The sequence below is a fragment of the Idiotropiscis lumnitzeri genome, chromosome 9 (genome assembly GCF_059441095.1).
Source record: "Idiotropiscis lumnitzeri isolate Australia: NSW breed Sydney's pygmy pipehorse chromosome 9, RoL_Ilum_1.0, whole genome shotgun sequence".
Lineage (NCBI taxonomy): Eukaryota > Metazoa > Chordata > Actinopteri > Syngnathiformes > Syngnathidae > Idiotropiscis > Idiotropiscis lumnitzeri.
The window spans coordinates 11,199,047-11,218,157 of record NC_142399.1 but is presented as its reverse complement, the minus strand read 5'-3'; the positions used below and the strand labels follow the sequence as shown (position 1 = coordinate 11,218,157).

Genomic DNA, 19,111 nt, shown 5'->3' with positions numbered 1-19,111 from the left:
TATTATCTTTTTAAATATTTGACCTACTTTTTTTCATTGAATGTTAGCATTTTTTGTCCAATATTTTGGTATTCTAATATGCGGGTATTTTTCATCTCATACATTGCATTATGTTTTCATGTTTTTTATCCATCCATTATCCAAACCGCATGTTTTTTAAATGTACAATATGTTTGGATTTTTTTTGTCCACCACTTATATTTTCATCACATTTCCAATATATTTGTATGTTTCTGAATGCTTTTTCTAATACCAGGTTTTTATTGTCCAATATGTTTTTCATTTTCAATTCTTAACATTATGAAAAAATGTTTTAAAAAACAAACACCGGAGCACACGCTAAAAATATCATGGCTGTAGGAATAAGGACAAGCACCTACAAAAAAGGATGACTGTGCAAGCTTAATGGGGCATGAAAACATGCGATAAAATGGCAAATGTCACGCTGCCTATGGTCATAATGTGCGCGTGTGTCTAATACACACACACACGCACACACACGCACACGCACACACACACGCACACACGACAAGACACGCATGCGCACGCACACGCACACACGTTAACTTTGTGCTATTTTCCATATTAAAGCTTTATATTTCTGCATTCCCCTGCTTCGGTTTTACCTCCAGTGCGAGTGTCCTTCGCTAACATTATATATCATCACTGGATGCCGATGAGCGTATGAATGGCGACGTTTATATTGCTCAGATAATGGCGCCCCCATTAATCATGCCACATGACTGCTCATAATGAAATTCTTAAAATCACAGACAACAGTGTGGGCTTCAACGTGTTTTTATTCAAAGGCGGCGTTATGGAACCTCGAAGCCTATTCTGCAGGATTTACTCAAGTGGGGTTTTTCTATTTCTTGAGATTTTCGTGTCATCAAAGAAGTGTCGCAGTGCAATTAGGCTGAAGCGACAACTACGTTTGACACGTTTGTGATGGTAAGAAATTTAAAAAAAAAACAAGAGTGCAGTATGGTGACAGGGAATTCAACTCACTTCATGTGAACAATTTTTGAAAAAAAAGAGGCTTCCGGCTGTTAAATGCCACTCCCGCTTGTAATTTACAGTCACACGAATCATAAAACGTAATTACACTTCGTGTATTTAGATCTTTGCCTTAGAACGGTCCCCTTAGCTTAATGTGCTAACTAACAATGCAAAACACCATCGACATGTTAGCAGTTAGCATTGATAATCACGCATAGGGGTTGACGCGATATATCATCGATATCATCGTCAATGTTGCTTTCACAATGTGCAATTTTACATCAACGAAAAGGAAAAACAAGTCAGTCGATGGCCGCAAAGTATGAGGAAGTGGTGCGCATTGACGGCAATGGAAGAGGAAGTTATAAACCTTCATTCGGCGAATCAGCGGGCAGGATCCAGTCACGTGACTGTGATAGCAGTCTGGCAAATGTTTCAAATATGGAAGAGTGGCCTGTCTCAGTGGGTAAATTAGGATGCAAGTCCACCTCCCTTGTCTGTAAATGATTTGATTTTGTGTTGACAAGACTGACGTTGGTTGGAATAAAATTATTAGGTGTGGCGTGGTCACTGTGCAGAGCAATTCTGTTCCACCAAAGCTTTGCGACTCCACAAGCACACTAAAGAAAAGTTAAGGAAATACGCACACTCAGAAACAAAAGAGTTGAGCAAGCATCCACACACAAACACTGTACTTTTATCCGCTAAACATTCAGCTTACACGCTTGAAGTCGGCATCATAACTACTGAACATTTGCGACTATATCACATGTAGACATGTAGTATGCGTAGGACAATTTGGGAAACTGTCCTACCAAAAGATCGCTGCTAAATTCGTTGTCACTACAATCATATATGTAATAACAGCGCTAGATGCTGGTCTAAGGTCTGTGTTAAGGACTGGCCACAAATTACAAACCTGTATTCCAGGGTGAACCAAGTTGCAACAATTACATTATATTGAATAAAATGTTTTTTTTCCATCCAGACAGCTGTAGTAAACGTTTTTTCCCTCATTCCGATTGCTCTAGTAGTTGACCGTGGTGCACCAGTATGTACTGCAGATCAAAATGTGATGTCACACATTTTGGAATAATAGGAGACATTTAAGTGACATAAATGAGTGAGTAAATATTCCGCAAAATCAATGTAAGTGGAGACATAATTTGAAGTTGAGTGTGTTTAGCTGCACTTACTTTAAAAAAATGTTACTCTGTTATTTGAGTCCAAAATGATGTGAAAAGTTATGGAGCACCATAATTTTATTATTCAGTAGTTCTTCAGGGTCCAAACTATTTAAAAAATAAAACCAAATGCCTTCCGCAAGCCCCACTCTGTTCTCTCCCTTAAAAACTATGTTCTAGTATTTCAACACTCCTGTTCGTGACAGCTCATTTCCTTGAACATTGTGGCGACCATCATTTGTCATGAAAGCACGAGCTGATAGCAGTTAACTTGTATACCAATTAATGTTAAATACTAACTCTTTGCAGGTAGCACGAAAGCACGTCTGTCTCACAGCTCTGAGGTTCTGGGCTTGATCACCTGATAGCGATCCTAATTTGGTCAAGCACGACAGAAAATGGATGGACGGACACAACATTGCCTTTTAAAGGTTTGGAGATGGAGGCAGTTTGACAAGGGACGCATTATTGCCATCCACATTTTGTGAGAAAATGTGGTGGACGATTACTACTTTGTACGTTGACGGTAAGACAGGAAAGTGTCATCAGAACTTGACAAGGCGTCATCGGGAGGCTAACACAGCTGTCTAAATGGGCGTGTGTGGGGGTGTTTGTGCGTGTGTGTGTGTGTGCGTTCATTCATCTTTAAAAGAGTCCGGGTGGGACCTTAACCAGCCTGGCCAGCCCTTGCCAATTGAGCAGCGGTGAACAGGTGCAAAGCTTTGTGCATATATGTGTGTGTGTGTGTGTGTGTGTGTGTGTGTGTGTGTGTCGCTATTATTCCAGAGTGGCTGGCTGTGTATTATTCATTCAGAAATACCGGGCTGGGGGCCGTGGGCAGCAGCTGGCGTTACGCGTGCATGCGTGTGCGCAACTTAAGACCCACTGATCTTTTGTAAAGCCCCCTCCCTTGCCCGCTTAATGCACCCCTTCTTTCTATAAGCATTGTGCTGTTAGTCTCCATGTCTGCCTGTAAACCTATACACACACACACACACGCACACACCCCCACACACACTTGAGCAGAAAAGCCAAGCGCAGCAGGCCCGAATAAACAATCAAGTACTATTAACACACGCACACCAGCCCAGGCAATTGATGTGTTGTATTATAGTCGCGACAGCAAGAGCTCTCCAGCTCACTAACTGCTGCTTTACTTCCTTCTGTCCGTGCATACTGTCTGTCTGACTGCCTACCTGTCTGTCTGACTTGTGCATTATAATAATAATAATAATAATAATAATAATTTAACAATGATATAATTATTATTATTATTCATAGTAGTAATAGTAGTAGTAGTAGTAGTTTCCGTCAAGAGCAATCTACCTACAACCTGCTTTTATGAATGAACATGATGACAAAACACGGGTAAAACACCACTGCTCCGGTTGAAAATGTTTTTGTCACAGTCATCAGTCACGCTCCATTATGCATAACTAATAAACCACAGAGGCCAGAATCATATTTGTTTTGCTTCGTCTGAGGCCAAAACAAATGCAAAAAAAAAAAAAATAAATAAATTTTTAAAAAATCTAACCGCTACTGTTGTAACATCAATTGCAATTCGATGGCCGGTAGAGCGACTGCGATGCATTAGATCAGAATGTCACTTGTGCCAAATGTATGGGGGGGAAGACATGATCAGATCAGTGAATGCCGCGTAAATGCACAGATTAAATATTGGCCATCATTGCCAGTTTAACACACAAGTACTGGTGACAGCTATGCACCTGCTCCCGATCAAGCAAATGAAATAAACATATTTACAAAAGAAAAAAATTAAACTGTGCAACTAAACTACAGCGAAAGCATCGACAACTGAATCCGGTCGAACATGCGAAATTCGAGGTGCGGGCAAACAATGGAGTGGGGACCAATTACGTTAAAATAAAAACATAACTTGCAACATAAATGCTTAAGTGAAACATACTGTGCTAAAACATAGAGCTCATTGAATAAAAACAGAAACCGTATCAAGCAGAAAACAAAATGTGGAAAGTTAAACCTTAAAACGCTAGGTTTGAGCATCAAATGAAACAAGACACTAAAACATTACAATGAAATTTAAAACAGACAATGGAGAAAGATGTAACTGTTTAAACATAAAACAAAGTAAACCACGAGATGAGTCAAAACAAAAAGTGTAAAAATGTGAAAAGCATAAATAAAAATTGTAAAACAAATAATATTAAAAGCTAGAGCATCACAATTATTAAAAACATAAAACACATAATGTAAAAATGTAAAATGTATTCCGTAAATATAAAACTTAGTACATTAAAATATGAGTTATTGAAGAAGAACCGAATGCCATCCAACCAAAAGGTTAAAAAATAAAACTTGTGAAATAACACAATATGTTAAACTAAATAATAATAATAAAAGTAGTAAACACAAAACTAAAACTGTAAAATATTAATTCATTTCCTAAATGATCAATATTAGCATTTTCATTAGATTTCTTTTTAAATTAAACCTTTCTATTGCGTGCTAGAACACCTAAATGATTGTTTGTTCAAGTTAGCTTTTGTTTCAGTATCAACCACAAAGTATGAAGTGTCCGTCTGTGGCGCTGATATCGGTGTCGTAGTGAAAGTGCAACCACGTGCAGCAGGCTACCCTAATGAGCCATCAGCAGCTCTATCCAAAACACTCGAACCGTGGAGAAATATCTCAATATGACAGATGTTTGTCCTCTTTCTTTTATACTCCCACACTTGCACATGCGTGCACGCATACACACACACACACACGCGTGCACCCCTACACACACACACACATGCACACACGCACGCACACAGTGGGTGAACTTAGCCTTTCAGCAGCTACATGACCATTCTGCTTTTGTTTCCTCTATCCGCTGTGTAAACAGATTCATTTCATGAATGACAGATGGCAAACAATAGTACAGTATTCTTTGTTTTAAAGCAACAGTTTGATTTTTTTAAGTATGTTTTAAGTGACTATTCGCCATCCACCAATCAAAAGGAAGCAGTGTTTTTTACCGCCCACCCTAGGCATCACGCTATGCTACTGTAGAACCCCAACAGAAGGGTGGCAAAAAGTTGCACAGATCAATTATTTGGAACTTGGTAAGTTACAACAAAAAAAATTAATTTATGCTACCTCGAAAAGCAATAATTTTACGAACATTTTAAGAACATTATCGCAGCACTAGAAAAAGAAGAGAAAAAAAACAATGCGTTGAATTTAATCAATGTTATTTTGCCAAGTGGTAGCACAAAATAAAATAATCATGATCCAGATACATTGTTCACTTAAAAAAAAAAATCTTTATTTCATGTAAATATAATTGAGTAAATACAACCAAAACTATTTCAGTTTGTGCCGCTGAATGTAAAGCGAAGTTGATTAATCAATGCTTTCATTTCACCACAATACGGCGGTCCTCAACCTTTTTTGCACCACGGAGCGGTTTCACATAGACATATTTTGAATGACAACAAACACAAGCAAACTATTACGCTGAATGTATTGTAGCTGTAAGGTAGGAAATTGCAAGCGATAAACATTTTGCTACTTCTTTCTACTGACCTTGTGCTTCTATTGTATTTGAGTAGAGATTTGCATTTTTGGAAAATGACTCTACTTCCAATCTCATTTTAGGTGAAATATTTCCACACACTTCAAGGCCACATCCTGAAAATTGGGTAAGAGGATAAAAATCATTTTGTTGCATTCCAAGATGCAGGGACAGGACGTTTTACCCCTGACACTGACTGCCTTCTCTCCTGTGTTGACAGCAATTACCACTGTCACACACTGAAATGTGTGTTTGCGTGCTTCAGGCACAGTTGTGGCAAAATTGCAAGTCGCTGGGTTTAAGAAGTTATAAGACTAATTCAGATCATTGATAAGGTCTTCTGTTATGAAAAAAACCTGTGTGAAACCAAAAACTCGGGATTGGCAAACTGTAGGCCATCTTGTTTGAAACAGGCACATACTCAAAATAAACCTGGATCATACGCTCGGTGGAACTGGGAAGCTCTGGACAGACTGTTCACATTTTTACTTTGGTGATTTAATAATCAGTGCTCAGGCACAGGAGGCTCAAACTAGCAGCTCCGCTAATCCCGTCAAGAGACAGATTACAAGTGGGAGGGCTATAAATAGAAGGGTTGTCCCTTTAACCTGGCCGCTGTGACATCAGCACTGCGGCTCAACTGTGAAGTTGGACGTAACATTCCACCACAATGATGGTACAAACCAAACACACTAGCCAATATCAGCTGCCTAACTCCTCAAACTTCAATTCTACGATCAAAGTCATCACTTGGCCATGAACAACGTGGGCCCCAAAATTCCTCTGACATTTACAATTGCTTTAAACCAGCATGCAGTAATCTGCTGTCCTAAATAAGAATGGAGCGAATCGAGTGAACGATTCCAACCTGCCTCCTCTAATCAGTCCAAAGCCTCGGCGACGCGTCCGACAATACCTCGACAATCATGTTAGACGACACACTGTCCTTTTTGCGCTAATCGCTGTGGCAGCTTAAGTGGTCAAAAACGGTGATACGGTTCAGATTAAGATTTCTTTGCACAGTATAGCATCGGACCCCACGCACAATGTCTGTCAGTCAAACTTTGGCTTGAAAGTTTCCATTTAGTTTATTTTGTGGGTTAAAATTCTCAACAACTCAGTTGTATTAAAAAGCACTTTAAGACAACCACCACTGTATGTAAAGTGCTGTACATGGAAGCAAAAGTATTTTACATTAGAGAATTCTTACAATTAACAACTCAATTACTTCCTGTTGCACCACACTTAGGAAAAAAAATATTTTGTGCCTACCCAACTCTCTGCTGAAACTTTACATTTGCCAACAAAATTGTTTTGGGTACACCACTGCATAATGTTGTATCCTTGGGGAGTTTCTAGACTAAACACGGCATTCTGATTATTATCGTATTTGTGGAGTTCGAATTAAGCAGCAAAGATTGACATTTTGTAAAACTTTATTTACTGTAAAAAAATAAAAACGTTGGATGCTATTTATATAAGCGTTCATTTAATTTTATAAGACTTGTTGCGGAGCCAGGGAGCGGCCAGCACTTTTTGTTAGAACTTTAAAACAAAAAGAAATAAAAAAAAAAAAAAAAACATTTTAAAATGTTACAGATCTGAACAGTTGTTCCATAAACATGCTTATAGTAATTTCAACAGAGTTAAGAATTTGTATTATTTAAATCTTTCATGCCAATACTGCATTTCCCCTTTTGACCGCAAATGAATATCGGCCCCAAATATTGGTTATCGGCCTCCTTGATTAATTGGTATCTGTATCAGCCATAAAAAAATTATTTCAAAAAATCGCTTTCGCTGGTGAGCACGTGTGCCTCACACTTCTAAGTCCCAGGGTTCATATTAGGCTCAGGCGTTCCGATGTGGTGTTTGCATGTTGTCTCTGGTACGCGAGCTTCCGCCTACATTGCAGAAACACGCCTGTTTGGTTCAATGAAAAACGACCTGAGCTTGAGTTGCGACTTGTTCCAGCTCACCTGCGACCATAACACGGACTTGGACGCTTGTATTCACAATAACCCAAATACAGGAGTGATGCATTAGCATATATGCATCCAGATTGACTGATCAAACGTTTCAGGTCAGCGCTTTGATGATCCCGAGCTACAAACTAATCCCATTACTCAACATCCTTCATTGAACATCCTCTGCAGCCATCAGCACTACATTAACATTGATCGTCTTCATTCATTTGTACGTTGGTTCATTCACTCGCCTTGGCCATTAATCCATCTCGTTGTTTGTGTGGCCTTTGCAAAGATTCTTCCTGCTAATGATTGCAACAACTTGTAGAGAGTGGCCGGCAGCTGTGCGTCGCCGACTCGCTACCCTGCGGAACAAAGGAGGCCACTCCCCAAGCAATGACATCCGATTGAGAAAATGAAGGCTGAAATGGGAAAGAAGTAGGTTTTAAAGCCATCAGGGCTCAGAGGTTTGCAGACTCAGGTTAGTTGGTGGAGTCCAGAGTTCAAAGTAAACACGGTGAAGCTGCACACAAATGGAATAAGATGCCAACAGAAGTGAAGTTAGCCCAGAGTGTATATGCTTTTAAATCGAGGTTCAAATAAATTAGATTTTTTTTCTCAAATTTCATTAAAAGTCCTCTAAAGAAGTTTAAATAATTTTTTCCCATATTTCAGTAACCCACTTTTATTTATTTTCTTTACTTGTAAATGTTTTCTAAGTTTTCTGTTGATTATGTTCCGTTTTAATGTTGGCAACGTATGTTTTGGTAAGTTTTGTAAGCTTTTGTTTTCTCTGCTTTGCTTTTGAATGTTGTTAACAATTGTGTTACTAAACGCTTGTAGGTGTTGTGTCTTTGCTTTTATGACTCAAATCATGGGTCAGATACAAGAGATCGAGACACAAGTTTAATCTTTGGTGTCTCGTGACAGCCCAAGTAGCCTACCTGCCTTTCAAGCATGTTTGTACTCACTGCAGATTTCTTCGACATTGGCAAATATCCGCAGCTGTCTTTTCTGCACTGGTTGTCTGTAGGCTCTGAAAACCAGTCTGTCTGCCTGTCTGTCCGTCTCTCTGTCTGTCATTCTCCTCTGCAGTGTAGAGTGAGTCATTCAAAGGACAATAGAGATGGTTTGTAAAGCCACACTGGCGTGTACACTTCCTCCGGATGTGCAAGAGGATGCCATTCACAACAAAGCCCGCAGTGTCTGCCTGTCTGCTGCCTGCCCCTTACGTCCACGCGGGCCGGAGAAAGAGGGATGACGCGGAGAGGAGACAGAAACGTAGGACAACGGGAGAGAGGGAGTGTTGTTGACAGAGGAGGGCAACGGCGTAGACGCCAGTGGCTGGTGATTGATGTCGGAGACCTGGCAGTGCCACCTGATCCGGAGGCAGGCCTGCCAGCCTCCGGCGAGAACAAACCCGCTGAACTCGTCCAGCCAAAATGGCTGCCTCGCTGCATTGCACCCGCTGAACCTCCCCACAGCACAGGTTGATATTTGCAGTGGCGACGGTACAGTTCCCCGAGAGATGAAAATGCCGAGGGAGAGGGAGAAGGACACGGCGATGGTACGCAGAGACAGATTCAATGCTACATGTACAACCCAAGAAGTATTGAGCCAAGTAGCAGTAAACACTCGCTATTAGCGAGGTATAGAAAACTAGCCCTGCTGCGAACAGCCAAAAACTGTGAGTAACTGATGGTTAGAAATGCCTGCAATGCATCTGGAAAGCATTCACAGCATTACACTCTTTTCACATTTTGTTATGTCACAAAATCCCCAAATGGAATACATTTATTTTTTCCTCACACACTCTATTATGAAAATATTTTGGGGGGGAAAATGTTTGCAAATGCATTCCAAATATTGACATGAACGTGGCATTCAGACTCGGATATTCATTCAATTGTTTACTGCCTCGTCTGACACAGACTCAGCAAAACGGGTGTCCGTCAGCAACAGATTGACGGACCTTCCTTCAGCAATGATTCAGTAAAATTGCGAGAATGACTCAGATTTCTCAGAATCTGACCAGGCAAATGCAGCGTTAAACTGAGGAGACGGCCGGGCCAAGACGGCTTTCGATGCTGCTAAGTTACGACTCCGCTTTATGCAGGCAAGTCTGGCTGTGCGTTAGCCGTCAAGGCATCTCGACAAAAATTTGTGTAAGTTTTTCTTGATAAAGTCCCAATATATTTTAACTTCTGACCACCACAGGTACACTGCCAATAAATTATATATTTTTTAAAAATTGGCATTTTTAGCCTCCACAACAACAGTAAGCAAAAAAATAACTCTTGTATTTCTCCAACCAGTTAGTCCCAAATCTCATTGACATGTCTTCTCTGAAGCATTTGAAAGGGTTGAGTGTCAACAAAGATGATGATGATGATGATGATGATGATGGTGGTTTTGCTGCCCTCCCTCCAGGCCATCTGCTGCCTGCTGTGTGGGATGATGCTGGCGGATGCAACTGTATCCTCGGTGACCGCGGCTGTCTCGCAGGGGCCCACAGAAGGTAAACTCGGCAGCCGGGGCGGAAGTCAACTTCGGCTTCACTCTTCTCCATCAGGCAAAAGTAGCTTTTGTAACTTGTGTTGGCGGAGCGCAGGGGCGACACATTTGCGGCGCCCTTTACGAGCTGGAGCTGTAGCTCGCCGCCCGCCGTCCTTCAAACTTTATAGCCTCCATCCATCCAATTTCTATACCGCTTAGCCTAGTGCGTTGAACGATTTATCGTTTTGGGACCGAAATCGCGATCTCAGTTGACGCCATTTCTAGATCGTCAAAGCTTGCGGTTTGCGTCCTACGCTCACGAAGCGGATCACACTATCCGGCGGCGAAATGATTAAAATAAAAAATGTCGCACTGTCGCCCCCACTCCGAAAGTAATTTCTTACGAGGATGCTTGAATACTAGGTGCCAAGCTATCTTGCACGGCAGCAGCACGGACTTTATTTGTACTATATAAGCAAGTCCATGAACAGCAGCAGCAACGAGCTGTGTGATGCGGATCATCTCCTCCGTGGTGACAAATAAACTACCCCACTAACGAGTAGCATTTTAACCATGAAGGTGAACGAGGAGTCGCCAAGCGTGCTAATCCCGAAAGTGAAATACAGAGTCGGGAAAGACCCAAAATAAGTGCTTAGGTGTACAGTCGACTTTTAACAGAAGTCTGAAAATTAGATTTAGCAGATGCTTTCAGTACGGAACACGGAAACGTCTGACGTAATCATGAAGTTCGATGTCAAACGTATATTCAATATTTATAATCTCATCAATATTAATATTTCATCAATATGACAAAATATTGCATTTTGAGATCTACACAATAATAGGTCTCCAAATTATATATTTTAATCAGTTTAGCTTTGCTAAGGGACAACGGTTTGATTGACATATAATCTGAGATTTATATACAATTAGTACGAAATGCAAAACATTTTGGGGGTTTTAGAAAAGCCATTGTCATATAAACAATTTCACATAATGCAAAATTATATTTGACGGGGAGTAGTTTTTAAAAACTTGAGAAAGAAATGCCTCCCACACAAAATCTCAGTAATAGCTTCTATTGTTTTTAATGGTATAATGGCATTCTCTGTCATGTTTGTAAATGTCAATGTACATCGCGAAGAAAATGGCAAATTAAATTGAAATCGCACTATATGTCAGAAAAATCGCAATACAATTTTTCCTGAAATTTTCCGCCCTTGACACGGTATGCTGACGTTCTTTCACTCAAGTGCCTTTTTAATCATCGGGCCTTTATCTCTCGGACGAGAACTGGATTCTGAGCACTGGTTGTTTTACCTTGAAAGTGCTGATTTATTCCATATGCACCACTCTTTATTTGAAGGAGATAAAGAAGTGAAGCATCCCACTCTGCTTTAATGAAGAGAGGAAGGAAGTCATTGGTGATGCGGTGAGAGAGGGGCCCTGAAAGGCTCGGTCGTCTGAGGACACGCTGTACTGTACTCTGTTGATGTGATGTTCCTCACCATTTCTTTGTTTCCAGGGGGGTTTTTATGTGATGGATGAGGACTTTTTACGCAACCTGCCATTAAGAAAAGGCACTTGATCATCAAAGCGGTGTCATTTTCACAATGTTAATGTCATTTTCAGCAATCTCTTTACGACTGGCGTAGTAGAAGGAGATATGTTTAATATGGTTGGTTGCGATAAGAGGAAGAAACTGTGACATTGATGCAATAGGACAGACGTTAGTTATATGACTGATGGCTGATGCAACACATTGCCATGAATGCTTTGTAAATCTCAGTCGAAAACTAATCAATATGTACCTTTAATTGACAAGAATACTCCATGCGTCAGCATGAATTATCACTGACATTTATTTTACATTGAACTGGAAACGCTTGATTTCAATCAATTAGGTTTTCGCACCAAAAGCTATTAGTCACACTACACAACGTCAACTTGACTAAACTCAACTTATTTATAGAGCACAGCCGCAGCTGAAGCGCAGAAGAAATTGACCTCATCATCGGTGACACAAAGTATACTAAAGCTTCAACAACTACTACTTCATCAAAGTGGCAAGATAGCCAATCAAATTTTGCTAACAGAGGACATAGAAAATGTCTACTTTTGTTCGAAGGAATTTTAAGGAGAAACTGTGAAACAGTCAGCTATGCCTTCACCACATCTTGGCTTGATTACTGTAATGCGTTTTTTAACTTTGGAGTCAGCCAGTCCTCCCTCAAACATGAATCGGTCTGCCGGGGCCTCGATTCATGTGGTCTAAAGTTTTGTCTATTTTGTTTCAGCCACCAAATTGTCAGATGCGCTGGGGGCGTGTAAAAAACAAAAAACACTCGGTCCGCTGTAATGCTCAGCATGGCGTAGCACTGTCTGACAGGCTAAATAAGGTTTGCATCTGCAGAAATCAAGATGCGCCAGAGTGCACATGAGCTGTCAATGAAAATAGAACATTTGTTTCTGGCTTATTTTAATTTTTTTATGATGGCTGTATGGGCTAGTGCCATGCCAGCAAATGGCTTAGCTGGATTAATTGTTCCAATACTTCTTGGGGAAGTGTATAAATTCAGATTGTTGCAGGTGTTCATTAAATCCAAACAATATAAATGACGTGAAGGTGGATTTAGACAGTCCAAGAATTGCCCACTTAGACCTGCAATGTAAGTGGTAACCCATCATAAAATGGCTTTGTGTTGACTTGGCAAAAAAAGCAGCTGCCTCGCAACGACGACAACCAGTGGGCTTGCTCGCCACCCAAGTGAGAAACGTCAAGTGTGCAACCCCGGCCGACTCTGTCTGCTGGAGTGACAGCTGTGGGACACCACACAGGAAAAATATATAGACCTGACTCAGACTACTGTCACAGCCACTGCCTGCCATGTATGCTGATGACTGGAGCTTTGTGTGCATCTTGGGGACATTGGCATTAATAACTTTATTTGGGCCACAACCAAAAATCGCATCATGATAAATTAGCTTGGGCTGAGCCATGAAGGTGAGTGAAATTAATTAAGCTACTCAAGTATCACTCGTTTTTGATGAAGATAAAATAAAGACTTCCTGGACCACACCAAACTAGGAAAGAAACCGACCATCGTTTCAGCATGTGGAAATTTATCGGCGCCCTCTGCATGAAATTTACGATGATGTCATTGTAAATCACGGTGGGTCAATAAAAACTCTCTATAAAATGATGATTAAGATGTTTGACCTGCAACTTTAACACTATCTCTGGGGCAGGGGGGGGAAGAGAATAATATAGACACATTGTTAAAAAATCTATTTTCCGTCAACACATTGGTTTATATTGGCGCTGTTTGAGGAAAACAAATGCTGATTGGTGCTCCTCTGTTTTAATCAACCTAGAGTCGACAATCTTGGAATATGAAAAGATGTGGCTGATTTAACTGCAGCAACTCGGCTGCTGGCTCTTGGTTTCACAATCCAGCAAAATTCAAATGTTAGATTATGAACGCGTTAACCGGTCATGTGAGACACAACGTCTATGTAATAGAAATGTGAATGTTGTTGTGCTATGTATCGGACGCTATATTTGTGCAACCACAGAGCTAAACCAATACCTCGAATATCAAAGTAAAGGGATATATTGTGCGGTAGACCATTATATAATCGCAGCACAGCACTACGTACGAAATACAATGAACTGCATCACTTGTTCTACACTCTTCCCATGTTCAAAATACCTCCTCTTAACTCCCTTCAAAACCAACAATGGTCATTCAAAGAAAAAAGAAAGAATAGAGCCACTGTGGAAACACGACTAAACGTAATCTTTGAAGGTACAAAAGGTTTGTCGTGCGAGTCCGTAGGTGTCACTCTTGCTTTCAGCCAACATCATCTAATGACTAAGACTGCAGTCTTTGCTGTATCACGACCCGGACAGTGAGTCAGCACCCTGACCCAGTACAACAGACACACACACACGCACAGGATTTAGCATATGATGCAGTCCAACATTCATATTCCTCACACGGAAAACACCCCCTCAGCCCCACAACCTGGATCCCCTTCTCTCCCTCTCTTTCAGTCAAACACTGCGTCGTGACTGGAGGCGATGTGTTCCTTTTAATATGCACAGACGACTGTCTGAGGATCACAGCGGCACGCTGGCACACACAGCTAAAGAGTATGCGCCCCATTGTGCGTCGTGTCTACATGTGTCTATGTGACGATCCAGCTCATGCGGTATGAGGGACTTTGATGGTCAACAAGTTTCCCTGCCGTGCAACAGGCCTGGCCTACATTACCCACAAGCCTGCTGGCTTGTTACGCGTCTTTTCACTTCCTGTGCAACAGTTTGGCTCACACAATCCAAGGGGCTCCCGTCACATCGCAGGAGGATGACGCTAGTGGAAATCCCCGCTTCAAAAACCACAGAAGCGACCACTCACTAAACCGTACATCAAATAAACTCCAAGTCTGCAATTCAACCAAAGATGTATTCTGGAAAGAATATACATAAAACCTCATTGAGCTCAATAAATGTCTAAAAATTTTGGTGTTTGCTTTTTCTTGGGCTTTTTCAAATCTAGCCACCACAATGACGCGAAGATGAAAAAAAGTGATAATAACGACAGAAAGGAACAGGAAATGGAATTCCCTAGATGCTCAGTACAACATGAGTGACACACTTCATACTTTAAGACTTTATGATGTTCAACATATTTAAACCATCAATTGTAGAGCTAACAAATGCTGTATGGTGGTGACGCTTTGACCCAGAAAGTGATTCATTCCGTCTAGCAATGTGTTTTCTACAGTGCTCGTCCTCAGTAGGATTGCGGGTAAGATGTAGCCGATCCCAATTGACTTTTTGGTGAAAAGAGTGGTACAACTTGGACTGGTCACCAGCCAATCACCGGGGACATACCGACAACCAACCACTGACAATCACATTCAAACCTATGGCCTGCTGGGGACCTGCACGTTTGGATGAGTGGCCGACCACCGCAAACTAGTTTTACTGCAATTCAAAACTTGAATTGCAGGTGAACGTCATCACAACATCGTATTTTTTATTTACAAACTATTGAAAAATGTTGCAAATGACTCTCTTCATGGCTTCATAAACAAGCTACTCTTTTGTTCTCTTGAAATGTGATGCGAGGATTTTGCTCAATGCCAACGATATGTATCAATGGCTGAAAAAGCAAAGTATGGAGAGTCTTTGTCATGAAGCTGCAGTTGTGCAGTCAATAATCAACAGCCTTTCAGATATTCACTCTTCTTGATTTCTCACCCGTTTCCTCTTTTATTATTATAATTATGATACAAATACAGCAGCCAGGGCAATTTGCGTCTTCTGTCATCAATCATGCTATGTTGTTCGGGATTCAATTTAAAATAAATAAAAAGTATGTGCCGCACCTCAAGACTTTGCTTCCAGACAATGCATATGTTCCATGGCAGTGAGGTGGTTTATGTGTGCGAAGGTCAATGGCATCACTTGATGGCGGTGGGCCGAAAGGTCATTTTGAGGCTTCAATGAAACCAACATACATGGTTTTATAATGTTGGAAGAACAACACTTGGAAAAAAAAAAAAAACGAGTAAGCACTGGCAGAGCACAAAAACTTAATACGGGAAGGTTGGAGACCAGATATAAAACTGACATCGGACACTGACCGTGTTGCACTTCGGAGGTTGTCAGAAAGGAGAAGTAGCATCTTTGCAACATGGCCTCTTTCCCTCCACTCTGCTCATTTCCCTTCTGTTTGTATTCAGTGAGGCTGTAAACAGGATGTGTTGTCACTGCACCCCCTACCACCACAATCACCCCCCCCCCTTTATACCCCTCTCTACCATGTGTCATATGACTCTTTTATGACATTCAGCGCTACAGAGAAGCTATGTGAATGAATCCGGACAGAACTAACTTGATGTCACAGTCAGTATATGATGGCTGCCCCTGACAGATGCAGCAATGTGACTGCAGGCTAACACATACAGTACATGCACGCACACAAACGCATATATTCACATTCCCATACACGCCAGCACATAAACAGCCGGCCAAGCCCATAGTAATAAAGAGACGCGGCAAAAACAGGCACACACAAGCTACTGTAAGTTGCAGACATCCATGTGCTTGCACGCACCAATCACAAACCGGCACATGTGGCGGCACCGGTGAGGCCAGGCCGGAGAGGAGAGATGATGACAATAAAGAGCAGGAAGAATAAGAAGGGGGGGTTAGCGGACGTACTCACCCCGTTTCTGAAGCCATCCCTCTCTGACGATGGTGACATCGCTCATGGTTCCTTCACGCCGAGTGTGTTGCCGCTAACACGCCTGCTTCACAGAGAGCGCCGGGCAGGAGGAGAAGGTGGAGGAGGTGGGCGGTTCTCCCAGCCTCACGTCACTCTCCCTCCCTTCCTTCCTTCCTTCGCCGTTCACGCAGTCACTCTCTCCGCGACACACCAAATACTCAGCGTGCGTGTGTGATTCGTGGTGCTTCCTGTTGTGGCTTATCTCCCTCCCTCCCTCCCTCCCTGCTTCTTCTTCTCGTCCTGCGCCACTGCCGCCGCCTCCTCTCCTGTTCCCGCTCCAGACCTTCCTCCTCACCGGCAGTGACTCAGCCTGGAAGGAAATGAAATGAGAGGGGGGGGGGGAATTAAAAGATTTATTTTTTCATATTCTCTGCTATTCAATCACTTTTAAGACTGAGAAGCGATTGGTAATCATATGCCAATGCCTGCACATCAGGCTTCAGTTCAGTGGAACCACCAATGGCAAAAGAGGTGAAGCGTGACACAGACCACAAAACCATTCGTCTCTTTACAATGACGATGTGAGGCGAGAATAATTAAAAGCACCAGAAAGACCGCTTTCTGAAATCCCAATGCTGGAAGACTCACAATTTCACTTCCAAACAAGCTATACATATTGGTCACTTTTCATCAAAGAAAGTGAAAATGTTCACTTGTATCGTGGCTGTTCAATGCAATACAGCTAAGAAATAATAGCAATCAAAGCACAAGAAAAGCAGGAAGTTGGCTTTCTGAAGTTTTAATGCGAGAAGATACCCAATATGACTTCCGAATAGGCAACATGTTTGGCACACATCATCGGAGAAAATGATGCAAAAATCAATGACGAGTCAACAATAATAAAGCAAAAGAGCAGCGGGCAGTCACCTTTTCAATGTCCCGATGCACGACGACAACTGGTTTCACTTGCTAGTATGCTACATGTCGGTCAATCGTCAAAGAAAATTGCGAGAGTGGTAAATTCACCGCTGTGCCACCGATTAGTACAAAATAGTCAACAATAACAAAGCAAAAGAGTCAGATTTGGGAAGAAAATTATAAAACCGATACATTTGCCTCCCTCCTAGCTGCTCAGTAGTTTTTTTTTGTTTGGTTTTTTTTTAATGAAAACTTACTGATCGTCAACGTTATCAAAGTCATTGCTGTCCCACCTTAGCCATTATCCAAGGCGGTTTTCTTCACGAAGGTCGTGGCATGCTGGGGTCAACCCGAGCCAACTTTGGCCACTAGACGGAGTACACCTTGGTTGCTAGCCAATAGCAATCGCAGGGCACACAAAGACAAACAACCATGCACGCTCACAATCACGCCTAGGGACAATTCACAGCGTCCAATCAACCAACCATGCATGTTTTTGTAATGTGGGAGGAAACTAGAGTACCCGGAGAAAACCCACACAGGCAAGGGGAGAGCATGCAAACTCCACGCAGGAAGGCCGGGAGCCGGATTTGAACCCAGGACCTCTGCGCTGTGAGGTCGACGTGCTAACCAGTCTATTATCGTGGCGCCCAACACAAAATCAACAATTTTATGCTACAACAAAAGCGTTTGTCATGTGTGTGCATGCGTGCACCTAAAAGACTGTATGTCAAAGTGTTTTACAGGTTCACAACACTAATAAAATTAATTTGAATAAACTATCTTTCATATTAATTCATGGTTCATTTGCCTTTATTTTAGCACAAACCTAACTTATAAAACCAAATATTCATGCACAATAAATTTGATGATGTTGATATAACAGAAATTTATTGTGTTTATGAAAATACATCGAGAGAGGATATCGAAAAAAATAATCACATATTAAATTGCAAACGCAATACTAAGGGTAAAAATTAGGGAAAGCGACAAAGAGAAAAAAAACAACCAACCAGTGACTTTAAACTCAAAAACTCTTCATTCAGGGCAATCGTAAATCAAGGTACCGCTGTATATTCTGTGTGTACATACTCGTCCGTACGTGCGACTCGAATGATTGCCCGTGGTAAAGTCTCCGGCACCAGCCAGAACGTGACCTTGCTTGCCAGACAAATACGTCTGATTCTTTCATTCATCTTGATCTAGAGTGCTGTGTTATTCCTGCATGTCGAATGATGCGTGTAGGCTGCTGTGTCTGCACGTGTGGGAGGTGCCAGAGCATCTCAGGACTGTGGAGTAGAGCATGCGATGGGCTATAAATAGCAGTATAATAAAAAATAGAAAAACACAGTTACACACACACTCTGCCTGCCTAAACTCTCTGCATCGTCTCTCCCCCGCATTGGTGGCGTGCTCACCTCAAATGCACCCTGCTCCACTGCACTGAATTACACAACAACAGTGCTGCGCCGCCGCCACGTCAATTGAGGATTAGCACTTCGGCGGCTGAGCTAACACTTTGGGCTACCTAGCAGCGGGCGGTTATCAATCAGTATTCGGATCAGCTCGCTTCTTCGCCGCCGCCGCCACCAAGGGCGGGAGGAACTGCGGTGTCATGGTTTAAGCCGGGAACACACCCTTACACGCACACACACACCCCCACACACACCCCCACGCACACACACGCACACACACGCAATAAAAATGTCGCCTTTCATTTGCTCGGCTCACTAGAACTGTGCTTTAGAGAGAGGCTAAAACAAG

General features: G+C 41.9%; 1 protein-coding gene across 3 annotated transcripts in view; it reads right to left on the bottom strand.

Moving 5' to 3' along the window:
- The window catches only part of akt3a (AKT serine/threonine kinase 3a), a 48,196-nt gene extending 31,515 nt beyond the window's left edge, over nt 1-16,681 (bottom strand). For all 3 annotated transcript variants that reach the window (XM_088305233.1, XM_088305231.1, XM_088305232.1), the window contains exon 1: nt 16,430-16,681. In XM_088305233.1, coding sequence (XP_088161359.1) covers nt 16,430-16,475 — 46 coding nt within the window. In that variant the 5' untranslated portion in view covers nt 16,476-16,681. The remainder of the gene's footprint in view (nt 1-16,429) is intronic.
- Between the last annotated feature and the right edge of the window lie 2,430 nt (nt 16,682-19,111).